Source organism: Microcaecilia unicolor, chromosome 6 (genome assembly GCF_901765095.1).
Source record: "Microcaecilia unicolor chromosome 6, aMicUni1.1, whole genome shotgun sequence".
Taxonomy (NCBI): Eukaryota; Metazoa; Chordata; class Amphibia; order Gymnophiona; family Siphonopidae; genus Microcaecilia; species Microcaecilia unicolor.
Window position 1 is genome coordinate 319,668,022 of NC_044036.1, and position 18,130 is coordinate 319,686,151.

At 41.7% G+C, this 18,130-nt stretch overlaps 1 protein-coding gene across 1 annotated transcript in view; it reads right to left on the reverse strand.

The window, feature by feature from the left end:
* Nucleotides 1-18,130, reverse strand: part of LOC115473398 (polycystin-1-like) — a 148,785-nt gene that overhangs the window by 58,880 nt on the left and 71,775 nt on the right. The window contains exons 19-22 of the mRNA XM_030208333.1: nt 9,904-10,186; nt 4,927-5,149; nt 2,680-2,839; nt 2,441-2,587 (exon numbers count right to left, since the gene is read on the reverse strand). Coding sequence (XP_030064193.1) covers nt 2,441-2,587; nt 2,680-2,839; nt 4,927-5,149; nt 9,904-10,186 — 813 coding nt within the window. The remainder of the gene's footprint in view (nt 1-2,440; nt 2,588-2,679; nt 2,840-4,926; nt 5,150-9,903; nt 10,187-18,130) is intronic.

Sequence of the window (18,130 nt, forward strand, 5' to 3'; positions counted from 1 at the left end):
AATGCTTAGCAAAAGTATGGAGAGTCGTATCTCTACAAATATAATCTTGCGAAACTTGATGAGATTCGACCCATACATTTTGTCGAATGTGCCCTTAACTGTTCAAGCAGCAAATAAGCAGATGAATTTAGCTTCTTTAATCCAAAAAGCAATGGTGGCTTTAGACGCTACCAAACCTACCTTAACACCTGCAACTAAAACAAAAATACGATCAGATCTCACATCAAAGTATGATCACATAACTCCTTTATTACAAGAACAGCATTGGCTTTCAATTGCAAGTTGCATTAAATAGAAGATCTTGACTTTAGCCCAGTGACACATTACAAAGGGACTCCTGGGTATTTAAAGTATGTCCTCATTCCATATATTCATAGTAACATAGTAAATGACGACAGATAATGACGGTCCATCCAGTCTGTTGTCATGTACCTGGATTGGCCACTGTTGGAAGCAGGATACTGGGCTAGATGGACCATTAGTCTTACCCCAATATGGCTATTCTTTTGTTCTTATGTTCTTATGAAAGGACCCTGAATTCCATCGCCCTCTTGACTGAAACTGGTTCTCCAAATGGTCCAAACACAGAACAGTCTAGAAGTACTGCATGGATATTCATCAACCACCTGCTGAAGACAATATTGAAGAGCTGTGCCTGCTTGGAGCCCTATGTTAAGCACAGCTCACTTCACACTGGCTCTGTGTCCCATCTCCTAGTTGGTGGGCACAACCCATTGGTCCTGGACTGGTCTGGTAGGGATGACAAGGGAGTTCTGAAGAACTGATGTTAATTCTATGGAATGGAATAATGTAAGTAAAAAGCCTCTTGCTTAGTGCGGGAGGTATAAAAATTGGGGAAACAAGCAACTAGGCCAAGGCAGACTGGAGTTTCCTACTAATTTAGAATTGCTTATTCCGCCCAATAGGAGATGACATTTTTGAGTTCAGTTTCTGAAATCCTATGTTACAAAAATGAGGTTGTATTAGTTGAATTGTGGTGGTCAGTGTGAAAACCTACTACCACTACTAATCATTTCTATAACACTACTAGATTTATGCAGCACTGCGCACAAACACGTAAGAGACAGTCCCTAGTCGAAAAAGCTTACAATCTATTCAAGACAGACAAACAGGACCAATGAGGGATTAACGAATTACATTTATTATGGGAATGATTAAAACAACATAAGTACTGAACAGGTGAATAAGGGGTCAAGAGCCGAAAGCAAGGTGGGCTTTTAGCCAGGATTTAGAAAGGTCCAGAGATGAAGCATGAAGTACTAACTCAGGAAGTCTATTCCAGGCATACAGTGCAGCAAGATGGAAGGAGCAGAGTCTGTAATTGGCAGTGGAGCAGAAAGGTACAGACAAAACTTAGGACCAAATTCTATAAATAGCGCTGAAAAAACGTGCTAAGTTAGGCGCAGTTTATAGAATAAGCTTAGTGTCGGGAGCAGTGCCGAACTTTTAGATGCAAGGATTTACACCAAGTAAACCCTGGTGTAAATCCTTGTGCCTAAATTAGGCGCAGATCCCCCTTATTCTATAACAGCACGCATAAATTGTAGCAACACCCCCGATCCGCCCATGACCCTCCCATGGCTGCACCCCCTTTTTGGATGCACGTGTAAAATTTACACATGGATCCCCACAACTAAAAATGTGTGCAAAATTTCAATTAATGTCAATTAGTGTCGATAATTGATTATTAGCACCCAATTCATCAGTGCTAATTGGCTCACTATTCAATTAAATTAAATGCGCAAATAGGGCACGTAATTTTAAGCACCATTTGTAGAATTTCAGAGTTAGTGATTTCCATTCCTACAGACTGAGGTTGTTATGCTTTATTTAGTATTTTCAGCAGAAACCTATGTTATTTTCATTCCACTGGATTATAAAGATTTGGGGGAGGGCAGTGTTATTAAGCGTGCTTAAAAACTAACCATCTGATATTTAGCGCTATTTACCAGGTCAGAACAGATGCTAACTGGTTAAATGGCACTTAACCGGCTATCCACCGATATTCATCAGAGGATAACCGGCTATCCTCTGCTGAATATCCACAGTTAGCAGCTGGTGAATAATCGGTTATATCACGTGATGTAACTGGCTATCCGCTGATTTTTAAACCAGGTTTGGCAGTTATATTTGGCCGTGTCAAACCCTGGTATATCTTTGTCTGGTTTAAAGATAAACCAGCTATGTCTGAATATCACTATAGCTGCTTATCTTCAAACCAGCCGTAAAAACCCTGATATTCAATGCTGGTCACCGGAAACGACCTGGCATTGAGTAGCCAGGTTCAGAGTGGATCACGAGAGACAGCCCGTCTATCTCCCGTGGTCTGAATTTCAGGGCCTAAGTGTTCGTGTTAGTTTTAACCAAGGGAGCCATGTTTTTAAAAGGAGGAGGATGCAAAGATGGAGCCTTTTCCTACCACACACTGCGCCAGAGCAGCGCTCAGCTGGGTCACATCCTTCACGCTGGCAATCTTAAGAGAAGTAAGTGCCACAGTGATGTTACTGCGGATAGACATACGGTCCTCCAGGTCCTTCCAACTATTGCTTCTGCTCACCTCTGAATCCTGGGACAAAATCAAAGCACAGAGTCACCCTTATCTTCTCTTCCTAGAGGTAAATCTCAAGATGTAGGAAGACAATTGATCTGAGTTTTCACCTGATTGAGAGTGCTGATAAGAGCCACAGAGTACGGGATCACCTCCAGGGGATTTCCCTGCTGGACCAAGCCCCATAGCTCAGACTGGCTCTTGTTCTTCAGCCAGCTGGTTACACTCTGGAACTCTGGGGGCAATTCTGGCATGTGAATGGTCAGGGTCCTGCAAGAGGGAGAGGCAATGAATGGATAATGGAAACTATATAATATAAAATGGAAGCTCAACACTGAAGGGAAAAGAATTATATGGGAATCTGTGAGAGACAGAAATGCAAAGGTAGACTGTGGAATAAAGCTAGTGTATATGCCTTTCTATGTTTGAACTTTTCCAAAGGGCTAGGCCTAAGGCCTGTACTTTGCTCAGTTTGGTTCTCACATGTTAGCCTACTAACTCAGCATCTTGTGTAACAATCATTGCTTTCTCGGGAGCTGAGAACTGACACTTCATAACATTTAGTTTGCAGCTGAGTATGTTTTTCATATAAGGTAGGTGTAACCTTGGCAGTTGCTGACAGGCTGAGGACACAGTGTGCGGGCTAAGAAAGATAGACAGAGAGAGGACACAGGGGTATTGTTCTGGCTGTGCACGCAGAACTGACACAGAACTCATAAGTAATTAACCAATGGCCACCGACTGTTCACGTGCAAACACATCAGGAGAGACTGATAGAATACATGACCAATCCATATATGGTATAAGGCTACCTAATGGTTATTATTATTATTATTATTATTAGCATTTGTATAGCGCAGTTTATACTGAAATCACATGATTTCTGGGAAAAAGTAACTTGTAACAGTATATATGTGATGTCCGGGGCAGTATTAGCTGAGCAGACCTTGTCTTTCAGGATGTGCACTGCTGGTGGGCAACCTGCTCCAGGGAGAGAACTATTTTTGTAGTTTTGGCTCTGTGAGATGCTAATAAAGGTAATTATTGGCTGCGCCTAATGGAGTCTAAGTTCTCTTTCTTATTATTATTTTCCTGTGCTTCCCCCCTTCCTCTGAGGGCTAAGAAACGGGAGGAAGTAATACACTAGGGATGTTGATTCACTTGAAACAACATTCCCCATGTCATTGCATATCATTTTCAAACAAAAATGACAGAAAAAATGAAACAGAAAACTGTGTGTGTGTGGAAGGGGTTAATGCACATTCTTCCAAAAGAGTGTACACTTTTCACAAAGAGTGCACAATATTCACAAAGAGTGCACACTTTCAGAAAGAGTGCACAGTATTCACAGAGTGCACACTTTTGCAAAGAATGCTCACTTTTTTTGATAGTGCATGCATGAACAAACTATCACCCATGTGCAAATAGTGCTTACGTGCATGCACTACTGGGAAAAAGTGCTCACTCTTTTCGAATGAGTGTGCTCTCTTGGCAAATAGTGTGCATTCTTTGTGAACAGTGCACTCTCACTCTTCTCACTCTTAATAGCATTGCTCTCATAACAAAACAAAAAATGCCAAAAACCTCCCAAAGAAAATGAGTATTGCTGTAAACAATATGGGGAATGACACAATATGAAAATTTTGGAGTTGTGCACCTCTAAATGAAGCCCAAACAGAAACGGAATGGGAGTGGGATTTGACATTAATGATGATGTGGGGTAGGGGAAACATATATCAAGAACAGAAGCATAGATGAATGAAAAATGAGGCCCCAAAGGGAAAGTATATGAAGCCCAGGACCGTGCCAACACGGTAAGTGAGGTAAGCATGGCAGGAGGGCGCCATCCTCTGGGGGGTGCCCCGCCGCACCATGCTTACCTCGCCCTCTTCTCCCCAGATCCTTTTCCTTTTTTTTTTGTTTAAATTTACCTCTGTCCGGCGGTAGCGTAGCGTTAGTGAGAAGGAGGCGGCGCTCCCCCGCCCCGACGTGTCAGTCTTCCCTTCGCTCAGTTCTGCCTTCTTCTGACATCAGAAATGACGTCAGAACACTGAGCAAAGGGAAGACTGACACATCGGGGCGGGGGAGCGCCGCCTCCTTCTCACTAACGCTACCCTGCCGCCGGACAGAAGTAAATTTAAACAAAAAAAAAGGAAAAGGATCTGGGGAGAAGAGGGCGGGTAGTGTAGCGATCGTTTTCGGGGGGCAGGGCGGGGCCAATTGCATGGGGGCGCCGGATGAAGCCCTGATGAAGCCCCAAACCTCCCCACATGATTCAGACTGTAACTTGACAAGTTCTTCAGCTGTCTGGATTTGCATTTTACTTCCCAAGTCCAAACACAATACAATACACTCACCGTTTCAGGGCCAGTGTTTTGGCACCTTGTAAGTCTTCCAGCTCAACAGAGATATCAACCATTGACTGATTTCCACCAGAGCCTACAGGCAGTAAAGTGCTGAAAGAGGACTTCGTCCCATGATAAAGGCAGAATTGCTGGCAGGACTGGCCATCATGCGAACAGGTCTGGACTAGTAGAGTATAAATTAGTTGCCCTTGATTTCTGTCTTCATCAACCCATCCTGAGAAGAAAGCAAAGAACTTGTAATAATGAGAAAGAGAGGGAGACAGAGGGAGGATCCAGTCCCCTGACCCAAAATATATTAAATAACCTGAGAGAACTATTATAATGCATAATTATAATTTATGCCGGTTGCAAAGAACAAATTAAGAAACTCCAAACTGCACAAAACACGGCAGCCAGACTCATATTTGGCAAAACGAAATATGAAAACGCCAGACCCTTAAGAGAAAAACTACACTGGCTTCCACTAAGAGAGCGTATTACGTTCAAGGTCTGCACTCTGGTTCATAAGATCATACACGGTGAACTTCCAGGTTATATGTCAGACCTTATAAGACCTACCAAGCAGGAACTCTACTAAATCATCACGCACGTAATTGAACCTTCACTACCCCAACTGCAAAGGAGTGAAATATAAATTAATATATGCATCCTACATAGGCACGCAAGTATGGAATGAATTACCAAAATCCATAAAAACAGCACATGAAATAAACAATTTCCGTAAATTATTGAAGACCATACCACAATAATCCATCCTAAATACCAGTTAACAAAATTTATATCGAACCTTCACTAAACGTAATTCTTTATCTTTTGATTGTCCATACTAATTTATCACGATTGAAGTTTCATATTCCTGATTATTTCGAGTTTAATTTATCACGATTGTAAGTTTAATCCTATACCTCTTATTTCTGATTACAAAAACGTACTTTCTTTATCTGTATACCTAATACATTTAGTGTCCTCCACCTTAAATATGTATTTCTCTTTTCCAGAATTGGTGATCACCATTACGGAACAATGTAAGCCACATTGAGCCTGCAAATAGGTGGGAAAATGTGGGATACAAATGCTACAAATAAATAAATACATAAATAAAGCTAATAAAAAAGGGAAAGATCTTATCCAGTATTCTACAAATAACCACAGCAAAAAGTATCCAGCATCAATTTCTAGCTGTTATCCTTTTTCCAGCATGCCTCAATCCTAATTTTCACTTTCAGTGAAATCAAAGGACTCCATTACGTCAGGCTAAAAAACGTTTCTCAAGTTAACACAGTCAAACTAATGCTTTAGCGTTACATTGTATATGATTTAATCCAGAAGGCTAGAAATGCCAGAATTAGGAGGTGCCTATGAAGAAATGCAGTTCCAGGACTGGCTCAGTTTGTCTTCCCCTCCTGCTCCCGGCTTATAGATGTATGGTCACCCTTTTTGCAATCCTCTTTACGAAGAGATCGACTCACAGGGTGATGTTATTCCTTCGTTAAATTGATTTATTTAAAATATTTATAAACTGCACCATCCTTGTACTTGGCGGTGCGCAAATAAACATACAAAATAAATAAGACATTAAATATGAATAATTAACATACATATCATACAACTAATTAAAAAAACCTCAAAATAACTACAGCCAACTCAGCCAGGTTACTACATAAGTATTCCCATACTGGAAGAGACCGAAGGTCCATTGAGCCCAGCATCCTGTTTCCAACTGTGGCCAATCCAGGTCACAAGTACCTGGCAATATCGCAAAAAAGTACAATACATTTTATGTTGCTTATCATAGAATAAGCAGTGGATTTTCCCGAAGACCAATTTAATAATGGTCTATGAACTTTTCCTTTAGGAAGCCATCCAAACCTTTTTAAAACTCTGCTAAGCTAACTGCTTTTATTACATTCTCTGGCAATGAATTCCAGAGTTTAATTACACATTGAGTGAAGAAATATTTTCTCCGATTTGTTTTAAATTTACTACTTTGTAGCTTCATTGTGTGCCCCCCTGATCCTAGTATTTTTGGAAAGAGTAAACAAGCGATTCACGTCTACCTGTTCCACTCCACTCATTATTTTATAGACCTCTATCATATTTCCCCTCAGCCATCGTTTCTTCAAGCTGAAAAGCCCTAGCCACTTTAGCCTTTCTTTATAGGGAAGTCATCTCATCCCCTTTATCATTTTTGTCGCCCTTCTCTGTACCTTTTCTAATTCCACTATATCTTTTTTGAGATGCAGTGACCAGAATTGAACTAGCTTGCGTTCATCAAAGACATGTGCAATTATAGGGGGTTGTTACTAAAGCTTAGCTTGACTTATCAGCAGCAGGGGGCCATAGGAATAAAATGGGCCTTGCTGCAGATAACGCGAGCTAAGCTTTAGTAAACAGGGGGGATAGTAAGTTAGCAACATATACCCAGTGTACCTGAATGTAACTCACCTTGAGCCATACTGAAAAAAGGTGTGAGGAAAATCCAAATAAATAAATAAATATATTAATTTTTACACACACACACCCCTGTTTACCAAGCCATGCAGCAACACTGACACAGTCCATTCAAAGTGAATGGGCTGTGTCAACATTTGTGCACCAGGTGAGTAAATCTTTCAAATGGCTCTAGCAGCAGATACCTTGGCAGGGCAGCCGACGTTCCATATTTGTTCATTTTGCATCCGAGTTTTGCTGCTACTGGTTTATAGTATCTCTCAATGGAGTGGAGTGGCCTAGTGGTTAGAGCACCAGTCTTGCAATCCAGAGGTGGCCAGTTCAAATCCCACTACTACTCCTTGTGATCTTGGCCAAGTCACTTAACCCTCCATTGCCTCAGGTACAAGCTTAGATTGTGAGCCCTCCTGGGACAGAGAAATATTCAGAGTACCTGAATGTAACTCACCTTGAGCTACTACTGAAAAAAGGTGTGAGCAAAATCTAAATATATGGAATATTGCTACTATTGAAGATTCCACATGGAATGTTGCCACTTTTTGAGATTCTGGAATGTTGCTACTATTTGAGATTCTACATGGAATGTTAATGTTGCTATTCCACTAGCAACATTCCATGTAGAAGCCTGTCCTTGCAGATCAGCAACGCAACTGCGCAGGCTTCTGTTTCTGTGAGTCTGACTAACAGAAACAGAAGCCTGCGCGGCCGCGTTGCTGATCTACAAGGGCAGGCTTCTACATGGAATGTTGCTAGTGGAGGAGTGGCCTAGTGGTTAGAGCACTGGTCTTGCAATCCAGAGATTGCCGATTCAAATCTCACTGTTGTTCCATGTGATCTTGGGCAAGTCACTTAACCCTCTATTGCCTCAGGTACAAACTTAGATTGTGAGCCCTCCTGGGACAGAGAAATATCCAGAGTACTTGAATGTAACTCACCTTGAGCTACTACTGAAAAAGGTGTGAGCAAAATCTAAATAAATAATGCTGGGCTCAGGGCTCACACTGTCTCTGATATTACATAATCCTCCTTACCGAAGCAGAACCCCCTAGGTATAGAGTAGATTTGGATTTGTCTCATTACTTCCCCTTGCAGGTAGGTAAATAGGGAGCAGTAACTTTATTTCTTCAGATAGGACCAGGATATTCCAAGAAACTAAAAAGTAGCAGATGTAGAACAAATTGGAAAAAATGAGCCCGATAGTCACTGCTATTTAAGCTCCCACCCAGTTAGGTAGCACTGGATTTTCAGTGGCAGGTAACCAAGAAGTATCACTGAAAATCCAGGAAGACCAGCTCAGCAATATCCAGTTAGTGCCAGGGCAGTCTGGGGGTAGAGGCTGGCGGAGCCAGGAGTTACCTGAGCACCACAAATATTCAGCAGCAGTGCCCAGATTACTGTCCAGTTAACCTAACCATGTAACTCTCTGGGTACCACTGCTGAATATCGGCAGTACCCGGGTATCTCCCAGCAGCCACCTGGTACCCAGATGAGGGCCTGGCACTGAATATTTGAGCTCAATTCAGCCAGCGTTTAATAAAAACACAGACTGCTGCTGGATGAATATTGCCCCCAATATTTTTTTTCACGCAGCAAACAATCAATCAATGGAATTTGTTGCCAAATGATATGGTCAACATGTCTAGTATAACTTGGTTTAAAAGGGATTTGGACAAGCTGCTATAGGAAAGTTCACAGAGCTGCCAAGGGTCCCTGATCTTTAAGAGGAACTTTCATAAGCCATGACTTCAGCTCCACTCCATTCCACCCGGCCATGTCCCATACCTGTCCATTCCACCTCCTGGCTCAACCGCATCACCAACAAGTCACCACCCCCTTGGGCAGCAGAGGACCCTTAACAAAACATCACCTCCTGCTGCTGTGGGACCAGAGTCGTGATAAGAGCTGTGAGATTCTGCAGCTCTTATTATGAGACTGGTCCCACAGTAGCGGTAGATGACATCTTATTAATGCATCTTCTGGTACTGATGGAAGGGAAGGCTGCTCAGCAGGACTTCTTCGTTCACCAGCGAGAGTTCAGGAAATGACCCATGAAAGCAGGAGTCTCCTGCTGAATGCGGGGGAAACTTGGCAGGTCTGAGTCCTTAAGTCACCACTTATCCCCAGGAGAAGGCAGCAGGGAATGGGTCTGCACTTTGGGACCTGCCTGGCACTTCCGAATGACCCAGGTTGGCTTACTGTCAGAGATAATAGGATGCTGAGATCAGTGGACCTATGGTTTGACCTGACATGGCTTGTTTCTGAACAAGCAATCCCAGCACTTGCCAAATGTTTTTTTTTCTTTCACTCTTTTCTTGTAAATCAATTCTTCTAAAGTTAACAGATGGTCTGTTAACTTTAAAAGAATTGATTTATATAAAAGAATGAAAGAAAGGAACATTGACAAGCGCTGGGATGGTTTTGTTCGCTATTGCAAATTTGGATTTATGTTCTTATTTTAGCAGTACCCTACCTCACTTTGATTCACTTGTGCTTCTGTGTAGCCTTAGAGATTCTCACCTGTGCATTGATATGACACAAAAGTCTCCAACAGGTAGATGTTGCCTTCTGGCTGAAGAGTGCAGACCCCTCCATTAGGGGGTTTGTTTGGGGTCAGCGTGATGCTGGATCCTCCCCACAGTTCTCCACTGGGCTGGAATGCAGTCACAGTAAACGTGTAGTTTATGCCATCTCTCAGGATCCCTTGGCGGATCACCAAATCGCGGTTCAAAGCTCCCGTTGATGTGGTAGCGTTGTCCAAGGGCAGGAGTTGTCCATCTGAACTCTGAACTGTCCACTTATACTGAAAGAGCCAATGACAAAACATGAAACAGTGTGGCAGTCATATCATATGGTGTCTGCAACAGCTCTGTGGGTGTTTGAGCCCCCCCCCCCCCCCAAATATTGAGAAAATTCCTTGTATATGTCCAGGGAGGGGTTATTTCCACTGGGCTTAGCACCCCCAATAATTTTGAAAAGTTGGCTCCCATGACCTCAGTAATCTTATCTAATTTCTCACCAAATGCAGCAATGTGTTTATCTGTCTCATTAAACTTTGCTTCTCCTTATTAACGGCAGAAACTCATGCTATAGAAGCTAGAATGACATATCCTTGTCAACACGCACCAGCCCTCTTCCTGAACAACCTCTCATCGTCACCTGTACCTGGACAGTGTGACCCTTGAGTTTCCAGTCAAGAGCAACAACTGTATGCATGAGCTGTGCTGTTATTGCTATATTCTGGTATTGAGATGGCAGTATATTCAGAGGGTGGAGCTTCGGGGAGTGGAGAGGTTCTTTCGCACAGTAGGAATTGATTCTATACCATCCTCCTCATTCTGTAAACTTGTGCATCCAATCCTATGCTTAGCACGCAAAACTGCATGCATGGGTTGTAGAATACCTACAGTTACTCACATCACTTAATAGACAAACTAGCTGCTAATTGGCACTAATAATCGATTACTGGTGGTAATTAGTGTTAATTGGCATCAATTTGCAGTTATACACATAACTGCTCTATAACTATAGCGAGCAAATTCTATAGTGTGTAACTGCTAAGGGGGTATGGACATGGGAGGGGCATGAGTTGACCATGGACATAGGAGGGGATGGGGTTATCGGGGACATGGGAGGAGCATGTGAGGAGCCTGGGAGGGGCATGGGCCAATCAGGGACATGAGAGGGGCATGGGCTGATCAGGAGCATGGGAGGGACATGGGCTGATCAAAAACATGGGAGGGGCATGGGCCGATCAAGGACATGGGAGGGGCATGTGCTGATCAGGAACCTGGGAGGGGCATAGGCTGATCAGGGACATGGGAGGGGTGTGGGCTGATCAAAAACATGGAAGGGGCATGGGCCAATGAAGAACATGAGAGGGGCATGGGAGAGGCATGGGCCAACCAGGGACATGGGGGGGCCTGGGAGGGGCATGTGCCGATCAGGAACCTGGTAGGGGCTTGGGCCAATCAGGGACATGGGAGGGACATTGGCCAATCAGGGACATGGGAGGGGCAAAGGAGGGGCATGAGCTGATCAGGAACACTGGAAGGGCATGGGCCGATCAGGGGCATGCTGAACCCTTTCATGAGTTATGGAATACTGTCAGTTAGGTGTGAGTATTTTAACCAGCCTTTGAGATGGCATAAGTGCTCATGACTAAAGTTAGGTGCTAAAATGCAGACTTATGCTCGTATTCTATAAAGGCAATTACACATGTAATTACTGATATAGAATTTGCACTTAGCACCCCGTATTTTACTGCCTATATTTAGGCAACCTTTAGAGCAATGTTTTTCAACCCAGTCCTCAGGGGTTACCTAGCCAGTCGGGTTTTCGTGATACCCACAATGAATCTGTATGACATAGATTTGCACGCACTATCTCCTTTTCATGCAAATCTCTCTCATGCAGATTCATTGTGGGTATTGTTAATATATGGCCTAGCTTTGGATCTACCACTGGAATAGTGAGGGCCAAGGCTAGGAAGCCTACAATAAATGAAGAAGTACCGACTAGGCCAAATAACAAGTACATGATTTAATATTTCAGAATCTGTAAAAAACAGGTCTGAACAATGAGTCCTGACACAAACTGGTACAACTGTCACTTTAAATCAGATGAACAAAATGGAGTCTATTAGTTTTGTATAGAAGGCTACAGAGGTTATACAGAGTTCTTAAAAGTATTGCGACACAGACAGATGTGGAACTGTTATCTCAACGCTTCCCAAAACATGCTGATAAGACTGCATGGGAAAGTATCATCTCAGAAATTGAGAGCTAGGTATCTCACCATTGACTTCTATGGAGAGTTTGTGTATAAAAGAGGGGACAATTTGCCATAGCTTTGGTATCCGCCCCAACGCTTATCTCAGACGGCGAAGCTCTGTCCGGTTGTACCCAGAATCTATCTGCTGAATGTACCTGATTAAAGTCTGATGTCTGTATTTGTACCAACTTGAAGACTTGTCTTTGGGTAAGAAATAAAATGTATCTATCTATTTAAACCTATCTCTGTCTTTATTCTATCTTCTCTTTACCTTACATTTAGCTTACAAGGCAAATCACATACACTCACTCTCTGGAGAAACTTAGACAGAATTTTAATAGGCATTATCTGGGAACATAAATGGCCCAGAGTATACCTAGATCCAGGAAGACAGAAAGCAGTAGTTATGGGAATTAGTTTTCAATTACAGCTCCTAATGCCACCCTCTTGTAATTGGGTGACAATGGAGGTTAGAGAAACTATACAGAACCTGTTATGTGAAATAGGTATCTTTAGTCCCCCGTGTGATCTGGAGTCAGAAAGAGGTCCAAGAGGGGGAAATTAAAACAGTGGTGACCAGCCGTATGCTGACCGTTCACTCTATCCTTCTTTCTCTTCTTTTTTTTTGAACGCAAGAGGGGATACTTATATCGTTGTGCGTTCAAATGTTCTATGTCATCTGTCCATCTCTTTTTCTCTTTTTCTCTTATCTCCCTGCTGTTATTCCTTCATTTTTCCCCTATCACGGACACTGCCCACTTCAGGGGTATTGGGCACCAATATTCTGTCCATTCTTACCCCTACTTTAAATACTCTTCTATTCTTCTGTCTTTGTACTTTCTTCCCTGAATGTCTTCATGCCCTGCGCTGAACTATCACACCTGCTTCCCTGCCCTTTTCTGTGCTGATCTCTTTCCCTAATTTTTAACCCCGTGGGGAGTTCAAACTTTCATTTCTGTTTTTCTATATTCTGTTCTGTTCTTTCTCACCCTCTTTCTTTCTCCTATTCTGTCCATCCCTTTGATTTGAAAGATGTGCGCAAGACTGTGCTTGTTGTGTGAATGGTGCATAACAACGAATCCAGGCGACTGCGATTTGGGGTTTGCTGTAAGTTTATTTCAATGTTCAAAATCTTTGGATTGGTCTTTATGCTAGCATTCTCGCTTAACAATCCTTAGAGATTGGGCATTTTCTGTTTCCCATTCCATCTTGTGTTCTGTCTTAATCCCTCCTTTTCAAATCCCTGTCCCCCTGTTCTTACTATGTATTCTGTTCTTTCTTCTTCTGTCGCCCCCCCCAATCCCTTTCCCTGCTCTCCTTCATCCTAACTTCCTCTGCCTACCTCTTCCTATTAATCCCCTGGCTCTAATCCTGCTCCGTTCTCCTCTGTAGGCTCCCGGATCGGGGGAATTTTCTTTACTCTAGGAGAACAGCACGCTTTCAGATTGTTCTCCCCACAACTCCTTCTGCTTTCTCCGTTCCTATACTCACTCTTTAACACTGACAGCCCCCACCTTTCTACATCTGCTACTGCCTTTACTCTGTGTGTGCGGCACATACTTTTGCTTGTGCTGACACAGTTATCCTCGAGATTTTTTTTTATTATTGCCTCGGGACTGTCCCTCCTACTTCCTACAACTCTCTTCTCTTTTCAGCTGCAAACACTAATTACGGGGCTCAGCTTTGTAGCTGCTTACCGCCGTTCAACTGCTGTTTTCCCCTTATCTCTAAACTTCTCTGCCTCCCATGACTTTGCCGTATCCAAATCTTTGTGCACTACACTTCCCATAAGACCCTATTCAGTTCTTTTAGTTCTCTGAACTATGCTTTCCCTCTAACAGCCCACAGCCCCCCTTCCTGTCCACATTTTTCTCGGCTATTTTTCCTTACGCTGCATTATAACCTCTGATTTCCGTTTCTCCGTATGCTTGTGGGAAACTGTAATGGGTATACTTATGTGACAGATGTATCTTTTCAGCTGTTACACACATTTCCTGGTCTTGTATCTTTTATTTTCCCTTTATTGTCAGTAGGCGTGCCCGCTCTTTTTTCCTTTTGCATCTTTGTGTGTGTTTCCGCACTCCGTCTGCTTTGGAATTTTTTTGTTTATTTTGTGAGAACTATACTGCTCCGGCTCTGCTTTTCTCAGTTCTTATCTCTGTATGCTGCTGGCATGCACGGCACCGGTTTCCACCTGTTTAAATCTGGCTTGGTTTTTTCTTTGAAACGCATTTCCTGCCCGTTATTATTTACTGCGTAGTTCACCTAATTGCCCTTTTTCACTGCTGCTCAGTTCTGTGCTTTCACCCCACCCCCATAGCCATTTTTTTTTTTCCTCCCTTACGTTCAATCTGGATTCCTTCCTCCACAACATTTTCTTCTTCTCTCACTTTCTCTGCCATAATAATCCTCCCTGCCCTCTTCTCTGATGCTCTACCGACTGTTCGTGGTCCGTGTAAAATTTATAAGGGTGTGGCCCGCACGATACCAATTGGGGTAACTTAACACCTTACATACACCTTCTTGGCTTCTGGTGCTAACTAGAAATCATTTTTAGATTCCCTATAAAACTAATCTTTTTCCTTCTCAGTCCCATGTGTTGTGAGTCTTATTTTTCTTTCCGGAACAAAGCTTACTACATTACTAGTAGCTGTCATATTTGATATATATATTCCCTCTGCCTTTATAAATCCATTTAAATTTGCCCGAAGAGCTGAAGTTCTAAACCCTTTTTTCCCTCACATATTTCTGTAACTTTTAAGAGTTTTCCCTAACAAGCGCTGTAGTTCACTATCTCAAGGACATGAGAATCTGGGAAGCTTGCCCACTTTAGCTGCCTTATCAGTCCAGCACTGCTTCGGCAGTCACTTTTAAAAGCTCAGAAAGTAATTTTTTTTCCCCTTCTCCGTCCGTTTTCTTCTGTTCTATGCTGGAGTGGTACAAGTTAACCAATCATTTACACAGGGATATTGTGAACCTTTTGCTGTCTATCCTCCGTCAACTGTATTGCTCCTAAATTTATCTAACTATATCTAATTCTCTGGTATATTTCCTCATGCTGCCAAGTCCGTTATACGCGCACTTCTGAGCATGTAAGAATGTACGGATGCATCTTTGCTTTCACTTCTACGATTATGGCACTGCATCTTAGTCTTACTTTGCATTCTCCTTTTACTCTAATACTTTCTCACTCTGTCTCTGAGTCATGATTTTAAACCCGAGACAGGTTTCTTTATTTTTGCACTGCTACTGACAGCCTGATAGACTTCATTGTGCTACACCATGTGTTTACAAAGTGTTAAAAAGGTATCTTTCCTTCAAACATACATAACTTACCCCTTTGAAAACCGGCTTTCTCCTTCTTTGTCCGAGTATGACTTCCTGTGATTACGTTACAATGCTTCTTTAATCTGTTTTTGGTATTATGCTGATAGTTCATTTACGTGGCCCCCCATGATTTATGCTTCATGATCCTGGTTTTTGCACTTTAAATGGTATTACTCAATTCCTACAGATGTTACTTTCTTTTGCCCTGTACAGATATATGTCTTAATGTTCCACTATAATGTCACATTTACCTTAGTATGATTAATATGCATGTATTTCTTGCTGAATGCTTAACTGGTAGTGTTTTAGGAAGACTGCTGCATATTGTGGTTATATTGTTGAGAAGCAACTGTTTTTGTTACATTTAAATGCTATCATATTGTGCTTGTGCTCTATAATACAGGAATATAGCGTGATTTCCAGAGCATGCTAGCTACAGACTCTTTCTTGTAAAAATATTTGTGCTCAAATTTTCATAACTTTTACTTCTATGATGGCAGTGCTGGTCCGCTGCCCATCTATAATCTTTAACACTAAGCTACGTATACCAAAACTGTTCTACAAGGTTAAGGATTTCTCAGACTTTTTCAGCTTTGTTTGTCCTGCATGATTGCTTTTGTACTGCTTGCCCTAGCTTCCTTCCTGTTCTGCTCTACCACCCTCCAGCTTTCCTTTCATAGTTTGCTGTGTGGCAACCTTAGTATACACTGTAAACTAAGGTGCCTTACCCGAAGAGCTTACATGTTTTTCTCCCTTTAAAACAAAATTTTTTCTTGCTACCTTTTTAGCTATGAACCACACTTCCTGCATTCTATTTAGAACTGCACAGCTACCTTTGTTTCCTCCTGTTATTACAGTTTCGTTCTGTGCACACCCCTGATAAGATTGCTGTTCGGAGTGTGTCCCTTTTTCCTCGTACCCGCTTGTATGTCTCCTTATTCTATTTGTTTATTTATAACTTTCTTTCACCGTTAGCTGGATGCACCGATTACGGCGTTCAGCTCTCTAGCCACTTTTGTTTTACTTCTCTCTAATAAAGGAAAGGTCTGTTTCCTCTCTACGGCTGTTTTCAAGTTCTCAGCTTTTTATGACTGAGACCTCTCGCCCTATACTTGCAGTCTCATTTCTCTGTATTTTTGCTTTCCCCATTTACAAGTGCATAGCTGTCTATTTTCCTCTTTTTCTGTGGCTGTTTTATAAATAACTTCCCCTCCATTCTCTGCCCTCTCTGTCTCTCGTATCTGTTAATCTCTAGCTTTGGAATGTATTATCCTGTTTCTAATAATCTCCGGTAATAACCTTTCGCCCTGTACTGCAACGGCACCCTTCTTTTCTCCTGACTATGCTTCCTGCTCTTACATATAGCCTGTCTGTCTGTAAGGTTACGTTCTCTTCTCTGCCACTTATTTAAATATATTCCTTTTTAATTTTGATAGTCTCTTGGCTACTATTTTCAGTTGTTTTATTAAATTTGTACTTGTCCTACTCTTAATTAATGCTTAAGGTTTGTTATTTATTTTCCTATTTGAAATTTGCTTAGACGCTATATGGATTATATCTTGCTCCCGTTATAAGCTAGGCGCTATGCTGTCCCCGCCCATCAGCTTCTATTGCTTGCATTATCTATTTTACTGTTTGTGTTATACTGCGCTAGATATGAGGGGATCTTATTCACTCTCTAGATAAGATTCTCATATAGTTCAGGTTTCTTGTGCTCTGTTTTAATGACGTACTCGTTTTAAAGACCTTAATAGATATGCATATAAAATATGTTTTCCCTTTTCTGTTGAGAAGATGATGACTGCGTGCCATGAGAATACAGCGTTGCTTCACTTCTTCAATTATTTCCTGTTGGTTCTTTATAACCCAACCCACCTTCTCTTTCCTTCTAATGCTGCAGCTGTTCTGTTTGTCATCATTTAGACATATCATTTCAGTCACTGATTAGTATGTATGTTTTATGCCGTATCATTGGAAGTTCTTAATGTAAGAATCACATGTTTTAATTTGTTCTTTTCCCCTTTTACCTGTTTAGTCACAAAAGCTTCCTGCCATCGCATTGGGGTTTATTTTATTTACTATGTTCCTTTTCTGAGTGTATGGATATTAATTTGTCATATTTATGGGTATTAACTTGTCATGTTTGCACAACGATTCTAGTGTCCTGTTTCACAATTTCTTGAATTATATGCTTCTCTTATATTTTCCTGTTTAGATGCGACTTCCAACCTATCCGGTACCCGCCCCAAAAGCATTTAATATGTATTTACCTTTATTTCATTTATTCTAGGGGTATAGCTCCGGACTACACATGTTATAATGTCTTTGTTAATATACATTTTCTTGCCTTTTGCTGAAATCGGTTTTCCAGTTACATATATGGTTCTCCTCTGTTACTCTTATTATAGTATGTAGTAGTTTCATGTCTTGTTTAAAGTCTATATTTTGTTTTCATATACGGCTTTCAACCTACCCTTACAGCTTATTTTTGCCTTACATTACAAATTAGGTAGGCCCAGTTTTTATCATATAATATGTACACTTATCTTTCCTAATTAGTTTTCTTCTTTTACTACAGGTATGAATGAATTTATTTGTACTGTTTGCCCTTGTATTGCAGGCTTTCTTATTGTTACTGTTCCGCTCT